At 64.5% G+C, this 8,620-nt stretch overlaps 1 protein-coding gene across 1 annotated transcript; it reads left to right on the forward strand.

Moving 5' to 3' along the window:
* Nucleotides 1-3,094: 3,094 nt before the first annotated feature.
* LOC113960541 (LETM1 domain-containing protein 1-like) lies at nucleotides 3,095-8,246 on the forward strand. The gene is made up of 9 exons (XM_027670154.1): nucleotides 3,095-3,235; nucleotides 3,811-3,977; nucleotides 4,080-4,210; nucleotides 4,383-4,465; nucleotides 5,185-5,371; nucleotides 5,458-5,559; nucleotides 6,000-6,152; nucleotides 6,390-6,486; nucleotides 6,942-8,246. The coding sequence occupies exons 1-9, from the start codon at nucleotides 3,126-3,128 to the stop codon at nucleotides 7,010-7,012; spliced, it is 1,101 nt and encodes a 366-aa protein (XP_027525955.1). The 5' UTR covers nucleotides 3,095-3,125; the 3' UTR covers nucleotides 7,013-8,246.
* The last annotated feature ends 374 nt before the right edge of the window (nucleotides 8,247-8,620 follow it).

An 8,620-nucleotide genomic window follows, 5' to 3' on the forward strand; every position in this document is an offset into this window, starting at 1 on the left:
GCAGAGCCCTGCCCGGACACAGCGACATTCCCTGAAGTGCCCCGGGAGCCTCCGGCACGGGCCGGACTCACCGTCCGCACCGGGACGCGCCGGGAGGCTCCGGAGCTGGGACCGGGGACACCGGATGGGGGATCTGCAGGGACAAGGACACGTGTCCGGGAACCTCAGCCTGGGCAGGACGAGCTCCATGGGGCTGCTGAGCCCGAGGGGGCTCCATGGCTGCGATCCCGGGGATCTCAGAGATCCCAGGGTTCCATGGTAGGGATCCCGGGGCTCTGTGACTGTGATCCCAGAGGCCCCAGGGCTCCATGGGTAATCCCAGGGTTCCATGGCTGTGACCCCGGGGATTCGAGAGATTCCAGGGTTTCATGGCTGTGTTCCCAGGGCTCCACGGCTGCTCCCCGGGCTCCGTGGCTGTGCTCCCATCGCACCCCAGCCCCGCTATAGGGTCGTTGCACCCCCCAGCACCTCGGAAGAGTGAGGGAAGAGCCTGGGGGGCCCCGGAGCCCCCCAGACCCCAAGGAGGAGCCCAGAGGACGAGACTCGGTGCCGCCGCCCCCGCGGTGCCTGCCCGCAGGGACCCCCGGGACACCCCAAGGTCACCGGGGGTCCCCCAGCCCCGCGATGGTGGGGGCAGCGCCCGGGGGGCCGCGAGAGGCCCTGAGTGCTGGGGTGGGGGGTGGGGGGGCGCAACGGCTCCATGGTCCCCCTTGTAAACTCACGCCGGGGTCCCGCAGCACATCCAGCAGAACCCCCCCGGGCAGGATTCCCCTCCCCAGAACACCCGGGGACGCGCCCCCGAGGCAGGATCCCCCCGCTCCAAGGGGAACCTCCCCCTGGAGGGGAGTGGGACCACCCTCGAGGGGTCCCCCCCGTTCCCCTCATGGCTCACCGGCCCCGGCCGCCCCCGGCCCCGCCGTCGCCTCATCCCCGGCCCGGCCGGAGCCGCGTCCCGGCGCGCGGAGCCGCGTCACGGGGCGGGACCGGGGGAGGGACCGGGGATGGCGCGGGGAACAACGGGGGCGTGATCGGGAGGTACCGGGGGGAGCACCGGGGGGCATTGGGGATGGTACTGGGGGCGGCACCTGGGCTGGGCCCCGTGCGGGGGGGTCGCCTTGGAGGTGCAGTCCCGGCATGGGGGGACGGGGGACCTTGACACCCCCCTAGTCCTGGGGTCGGAGGCAGAGCCCCAGCTCTGGGTTGAACCCAGTGGGGGGGTTGAGCCCCAGTGAAGCCCCAGGAGGGTCCCAGGACCCCAGTGTAGTCCCCAGTATGGGGGTCGGGGCACCCCTGTGGTCCTGGGGTCGGGGGCAGAACCCCAGCTCTGGGTTGAACCCAGTGGGGGAGGGTTGAGCCCCAGTGAGGCCCCAGGAGAGTCCCCGGACCCCGTTGTGGTGATGAGGGGGCACACCAGCTGCAGCATCCCCCTGCTCCCACTCCGAGCTTTTCCCAGCAGCCGCTCATTCCACCCCAAATCGTGGATCCCTTTGGAGCCCAAGAGCCCCCCTGGAACTCCCCTTGCCCCCCCAGCAGTGCTTTTCGTACCAAAATCCCTCTGTTTTTCTCTCCCAGTTCCCAGACTTTTGGCGCCCTCTGGTGCTGGTTCCCCCCCTGACTGTTCCCATCTCTCCCAGATGGGATTACTCCCTTCTCTCCCAGAAAACCCCGTGTTTTGGGGGAGAATGGCCTGACTGGGCTTTTCTTTCATTTGCTGCTTGTTTTTCCAGAGGGAAACTCTGCTCCCTCCAGAGTTCTTCCTCTTCTGTGGATTCTCTTGGAAACTTGGAATAATTTGTTTTCAACTGCTCCCTTCCCAAGGAACAACCCCATGGATTTAACTGGGAATGGGACATGGCTCCTGCTGGCTGGGCATTGCTAAGGGTATTGCTAAGTGACCAAATCCTGGGAAAATGAGAAATCCAGGAGATGGGAAACTCCCTAATTCACCCTCAGCCCTGACCCGACAGTGCAGGCATTAGAGATGGGAATAACCCATCACTGCTCACCCGAACCCAGGTGTGACCGACCCCAAAGGCAGCCTGGGCGTGGGAAACTGTCTGAATCCCCCAAATCCCGGGTGTTTTAGGCTGGGGGTGGTGCCAGCCCCCGGGGGGGGGGGGTGTCAGTACTCACCCAGCTCGCAGCCGGGGGTGGGTTTGGTGGGCATGATGGTGCTCCTGTCGCGCTCTTCGAGGCCCGAGGGTGTCCCACTCTCCCCTGGGGGGTGTCCCCTCCCTATTTAAGGAGTGTCCCCTCCTTCCCTCCCTCGCCTCCACCCGGAGCAGAGTTCCCGAGGGAGCTCGGAGGCGCCTCAAAGGCTCCTCAAAGGCTCCCGAAATCTCTGGCATCTCCTGATCATTAATTGACTCCCCATTAACCCTCTTTGAAGTGGCCCCGTGGCCGGGGCTGAGGAGCCTCCGGCGGCTCCACTGATCCACGAGGGCCGGACTCTGATCGGGCCCGCGCGGGCACCGCGGGTCCCTCCGGTACGTGCAGGGAGGATCGTCCCGCGGGATCGATCCGCCCTTATCGGCCCTCCCGGGGGCAGCGATAACCCCCTCCCCAGATAAACAACAGCTGAGTGAGCAGTGCCTGGGCCCGGGAGGGGAGGGCACAGGGTGGGGACAGCACGGGGGGTGCGTGACGGGAGCCACGCGCCCGGGGGGAGCACAGGGGATCCGGAGTCCGGCTGGAGGGAGGGAAGAGCATCCCAGAAACCTCCAAGGATCCCCGGGACGTGGAGGGGCTGAAAGAGGTCTGAGAAGAGGCAACGCAGAACTTGGATTATGGGAATTCCCGGGGAGCTTTGCTGGGGGTCCCGGTCCCTTTGCTGGGGGATTTGGCCTCCCCCGTGCCCGGAGAGCGGGGGAAAGGGGGGGGGGGGGGGGGGGGGGAGGGGCCCCCCCACGGGCCCCCCAAAGGCCGGGGGGTCCCGCTGGAAGGGGGGGCCGGTCCAGGCCAGGGGTCCCGGGGCCGATACCGGGGGTGAGGGATCGGTCCGGGCTGGGGGTCCCGGGGCCGGTACCGGAAGGGGTGGAGGGTGATTGGTCCAGGCCCCGCCCCCGGAACACCGGCAGCCAATCAGCGGCCGTAGCGCCACGTGACCGCTACCCGTGCCCGCCAAGATGGCGCTGTCCAGGGCCGCCGCCCGCGGGGCGCTCTGGCGCCTCGGCCCCGCCGCCCTCGGTCCCCACCGCGGCCGCATGGAGCTGCTGCCCGCCCTGGGGGCGCTCAGGTGAGCGGGGAGTGCCCTCCGAGGCAGCCACGGCCCGTGGGGCACAACCTCCTCAGGGGCAGCCGCCCGCGCCGCAACCCTGACCCCCCCCAAACACTGACCCCCGCCCCCCCCCAAAAACCCCCCGGGGCCCCCCCCCCCCCCCCCCCAAAAACACCGACCGCGGGCCTCGACCCTTCCCAATACCGACCGCAGCCCTGATCCTCCGCCAAATACAGCCTCCATCCCTTACTCCCCTGGTCCTCCCCCGTTACTCCCCTGGTCCTCCCCCGTTACGCCCCCGGTACTGGCCATGGCCCCTCCCTTCCCCGCCGTTGCTCAGGCCCCAGTGCCCCCTCAGTGCCCCCCGTTACTCCACAACCCCCGTTCCCGCGGTGCTGTTCCCTGCCGCGGTGCCACCTGGTTTCCCCCTCCCCGAGGCCCCCGAGCTCTGGTGGATTCCCAGGCCCTGCTCCCCCCCAGCCCTGGCCCGGGGGGGGCCCAGCTCTTCCTCACCTCTCTGGGGGGCTCCCAGTGCCCCCTCACCTCTCTGGGGACATCCTGAGCCCAAAGTTGACCTAGGGGCGGTGGCGCAGGTGCCAGGTGTGCAGGTCCCAGGAGCATCCCCTCTCCTCCCGGGCCACCTCCCGGGCCTTCGTGGCTGCCGTGGCCGCCGTGGCCCGGAGGGTCAACGCCAGGTACGAGCGTTACCTGGAGAGGAGCTTCCCCAGGTTCTATGTCCTGTACAGCACCTTCACCTCAGGTGAGTCCTGAGGGGGAGCCCAAAAGTGGGTCCCAGGAGGTGGGATGTATCCTGCTGCTCCAGGTGGAACAGCGACAGCAGCTGCACCACCCCGGGATTCAGTGCTCTGTCCAACAGGAATCCAGGCGCTGTTCCTGGAGATGAAGGAGATCGGCAGGATCAGATTCAGGATGTCCCAGCAGCGGCTGAAGGTGCAGCAGCTCCCGTACCGGGACATGGAGCGGCTCCGCCAGGTGAGCCCCCTCCACGTGGAAAAGGGCTGGAATTCCTGGGGGATGCACCTCCTCTGCCTAAACACAGGGACTGGGAGCTGCAGCCACCGCTGGGGCCGTGAACTGCAGGAACTCGCAGGGAGTTTGGGGGGTTTGGTGTCGGATCCTGACTCTCTCCTCCGTCTGGAGGCAGTTCCGCAGGGACGCACTCAAGGCCATTCCCATCGGGATCATCGCCATCCCACCCTTTGCCAACTTCCTGGTCATCGTCCTGATGTGAGTACTGGGGTCCCTGACCCCCAGATTCCAGGGAAATGGGGTTTTCAGAACGAAGAATCCGGCCACGCTCTCCCTGTCAGTTCAAACATCCAGATCCTGAGGAGCCAGGTGCTGGATTTGCTATCCCGGCTTCTGGGGCCATTGTCCCACCCAAAGAAATCATAGAATCAATTAAAATAATTTAATAAAAGAACCATCAGAGAGACCCTCCCTGGAGTGTCCTCAGCCATGGGCACCTCCATGGACAATCCCTTGGAGTGTCCCTGTCCCCACCAGCCCTTCCAGAACCAGGATAAATCCCTGCTAAATCCTGGGATTTTGCAGCTCTGCTGCCCCTGCCAGGGCTCCCAGTCCTGGTTAATGTCCTTGTCTGGGACCTCAGCTCACGGGGGACACGAGGGAAGGCTCTGTAGGGGCCGGGCTGGATCTGTGGGATCAGTGGGATAAGGCTGATGGGGTGAGGTCCTGCCCTGGGCTCCCCATGGCCCTGTGGAATAAAATGGAACGCTCCAGGCTGGGGCAGAATGAGAAAGGACCTGGGGGGGCTGGACGTGAGGCCACAGGCACCTGGCTTGTGTCAGCCACAGCGTGGGGACACGGCCAGCGGTGGCCTTGGCAGCGCCCAGGGCTTGGCCTCTTCCACAGCCCAGACCCCACCTGCCCTGTGCCCCCTGTGCCATTCCCTCCCTCAATCCCTCTCTCCTCTCTCACTCCAGGTATTTCTTCCCACGGCAGCTCCTGATCCGCTACTTCTGGACACCGCAGCAGCAGCTGGAATTCCTGGATGTCTATGATTCCATCCGGAGGGACTCGTACCCAGACGTGGTGCAGAGCCTGGCGCTGGCAGCGCAGTCCCTGCCCGAGCCCCAGCCCCGGGAGCTCCTTCAGCAGCTCTGCTCCCAGGTACATCCCCCTCGGTCACACCATCACCCCTTTGGGGGGGTTGTCACCTGTCAGAGGTGTCACCTGCCCTCCTGGGGCTCTTGCAGGTGCAGGGCGGTGCCCGGCCCCGCCTGGCCCAGCTCTTGGCCGTGAGGAGTTTGTTCTCAGGGTCTCCACTGGTGCTGAACAGGCTCCAGGTGGATCATGTGGTGAGTCCAGCTCAGTGCAGGTGCTGCCCCGCTCAGGTGTGCCCCAAACTGGGGGCTGTGCCCCAAAACCAGTCCACGTGTGGATGAAAAGCTGGACAGGTGGCCCTGAAATCCCCCCGTATCCTGGGCTTGTCCACATCCCGTGGGCAGCAGGTGAGGGGGGCTCAGGTGAGACCCCACCTGCAGTGCTGCCTCCAGCTCCCAACATCAGGAGGACATGGAGCTGCTGTGAGTGAACCCAGAGGAGGATTTTGGGAAGGAATTCCTCCCTGTGAAAGTGGGGAGGCACTGGGTGGGATTTCCCAGGGAATGCCCCATCCCTGGAAGTGTTCAAGGCCAGGCTGGATGGGCCACTCGGGCGGGTGGCAGTGCTGTGGGTCCCGCCCCTGTTTCAGGAGGGGTTGGATATCACCCAGGTGACCTTCCCCTGTGTCTTGCAGAGGGCCCTGAGCCAGGTGCTGTTCCTGACCCCCCACTTACCCGCCGTTCTCCTGCGGCATCGTCTGCTGAGCCACATCCTGGAGATCCGGCACCTGGACCGGGCCCTGCTGCGCCTGGGGCTGGGGCAGCTCTCTGAGGAGGAGCTGCGAGCGGTGAGGACCCTCAGCACCCCCATCCCAGGGCTGTGTCACCTTGGGGCACAGGGGGGTCCCCCAGACCCACCCTGGGTGGGTGGCGGTTGCCCTCTCCTGGGAACGTGTTCTCCCAGCCTATTTCCCACACTGGGATCACACCTGGAGCCACACCCGGGCCCCTCCTCGTGCCATGGCAGGATCCTGGTGTGATGCTGGTGCTCCACGTGCCCACCCCGACCATCTGTGTCTCCCCAGGCCTGTTACCTGCGTGGGCTCAACTCCACCCACCTGGGCCAGGGCGAGTGCCGGGCGTGGCTGGAGCAGTGGCTCCAGCTCTCCTGTGAGCTCCAAGGTACCTGCTGGGGGGACACGCACACAGCGGGCCCCCCGGTTTCTCTGGGCACAGGGAATGTCGCTCCTGGGGAATTCTGGGGTGAAAGGGGGACTTCGTCCCGCTCTGGGCTGCCAGATGTGCCTGTCCCACAGAGCTCTGGTGGCAGATTCCATCCCCAGGGGAAAGAAAATGGGAATGGGAGGGAAGTGGGGTGCCCCCATGCCCATCCCAGTGCTCCCAGTCTTCCCAGTTCTCATCCCAGTGCTCCCCTAATGCCCAGTGTCCCCTATGTCCACTCCTGTGCCTGCTGCAGGGCCCTGATCTACTCACTGCCCATCCCATGCTCATCCCAGCACCCCCAATGTCCCCCAGTGCCCCTCCCATCCCAGTCCCAGCACTCCCAGCCTGCCCAGGGCTCCCCTGTGCCAGTCCCAGTGCCCCCAGTCTCCGACCCTGCTCCTGTGTTCTTCCAGCTTCCGAAGCTTCTCTCCTGGCCCACAGCATGGTCCTGCTGTCCCTCAACTACAGCTGGCCCTCAGAGTGATGGCCCTGTGCCCCTCACCCGGCCTGGTGCCCCTCACCTTGGCCCTGTGCCCCGACCTGGTGATCCCCAGGCTGGTGCTGCCGAGATCTGGGCGCTTTGCGGAGCCAGCGCCGGGTCCTCACTCCCCTCGGCGCCGTCGGGAGCGGCCACTGCTGCTCCAGGGCCGAGCACGACCAGGAGACGTGGCTTCGTTATCCCAGTAATTAACTGCATCCCGCTAATTATGGGAGACAGAGGGTGGCTCCCCAGCCCGGGGACGGTTCTGTCGGATCCAGGGACTTTGTGCCGGAGGCTTTTCCCTTGTTTCTTTTCTCCACTGGACAGTCTTAAATGTAACCCCCCACCCCGAAGGGTTCAGAAACAGCCCCAATCCCCCTCGGAACCCCCTAAATCCCTGTAAGACCTTCCCAGGAGGATTCCGGGGGTTTATCTGTCCGGAGCAGGCGGAGGGAGGGAGGGGTCGGGGCTGGGAACGTGCCCAAGGGGGGTGGGAAGGGCCGAGTGGGGGGTCCCCAGGCTGCCTCCTTCAAATTCAGCCTCATTGGAGCTAATTAGACCTTTCCACCTCTGTGTTTCCCACTGGGCAGTGGCGGCTCCGGCAGCTTCAGGGGGTTAAACCTCCCCCTCCACCCCACCCTGCATGAGGAATTCCCGAACTTCTGAGGTTTATTAAAGCCCAAAGGAATCAGCGGCTCCGGTGTCTTTTGGGAGTGGGCCTTGGTGTCGCTGTGTCCCTCTGGGAGGGGGCGCTGGGAATGGGGACACCTGGAAAATGTCCCTTTTGAAGCATTTTTGGGGTATAAAGTGGTAGGACATCCACCCCCCCCTTCTCACTGTTTTTTTGGGAATTGGTGACTGCTCCCATGAGGAATTCACTGTGAGGGGATTTAACCCCCTTAAAGCCACAACTCACCATCCAATTTAACCATTTCTTTTTCCACTTAAATACTCCCTTTAAATACAGCGTTATGCAGGGCAGGAAAGGCTGGGGAAAATTAGTAATTAGTGGAGAAGCTTTGGATTCACAACATTTGGGAAACTAAAAAAGAAAGCCAGTGGGAGCTGGGAGGGGACTGGGGACACACCCAGATTTCAGGGAGCGGGGAACTTAGAAGCACAGGATCGAGCAGGACCCAGCGTTAGTGTGGATTAAATCCAATAAAAGTTATATTTAAAGGCAAAGATCCCCTCGGGTTGCCCCAGGAACAGCGAAATCTGGGTAAAAGTAGAATAAATCCTGTTACTTCTTGCCTTTTTGGGAAGCACCATCTGTCCCCACACCAGGGGATCCATCGGGAGCTGTCACCACCTCTGGGACACAGGGCTGTGGGGAGCAGGGGGACTGTGGGGATGGAAGCTACAGGAAATAGGGATTTTGACCTTCAGGGTCTGTCAGCCCTCAGCTCGTGTCACCACTCAGTCAGTGTCACCTCTCAGTCAGTGTCACCTCTCATCCCCTGTCACCACATCCTGGGGCCCCGCCAGCCCCAGGGGCGGGGGTGACACGTTCTGCCCCGTCCCCATCCTGTTCCCGGCGGTGCCACGAGCGGGGCCGCGCAGTCCCCAGGGCGCGGTCCCCCCGGGGCGGGTGGCGATGCCGCCGGGGCG

This window comes from Corapipo altera, unplaced genomic scaffold (genome assembly GCF_003945725.1).
Source record: "Corapipo altera isolate COAL_440 unplaced genomic scaffold, ASM394572v1 61019, whole genome shotgun sequence".
In the NCBI taxonomy this organism is placed as follows: domain Eukaryota; kingdom Metazoa; phylum Chordata; class Aves; order Passeriformes; family Pipridae; genus Corapipo; species Corapipo altera.

What these genes read in the sequence shown, in the direction of transcription:
- LOC113960541 (XM_027670154.1), top strand. Translation starts at nt 3,126, where the DNA reads ATGGCGCTGTCCAGGGCCGCCGCCCGCGGGGCGCTCTGGCGCCTCGGC. An exon ending in GTACAGCACCTTCACCTCAG is followed by an intron (nt 3,978 to 4,079) that starts GTGAGTCCTGAG and finishes CCCGGGATTCAG; the next exon opens with TGCTCTGTCCAACAGGAATC. An exon ending in ACATGGAGCGGCTCCGCCAG is followed by an intron (nt 4,211 to 4,382) that starts GTGAGCCCCCTC and finishes GTCTGGAGGCAG; the next exon opens with TTCCGCAGGGACGCACTCAA.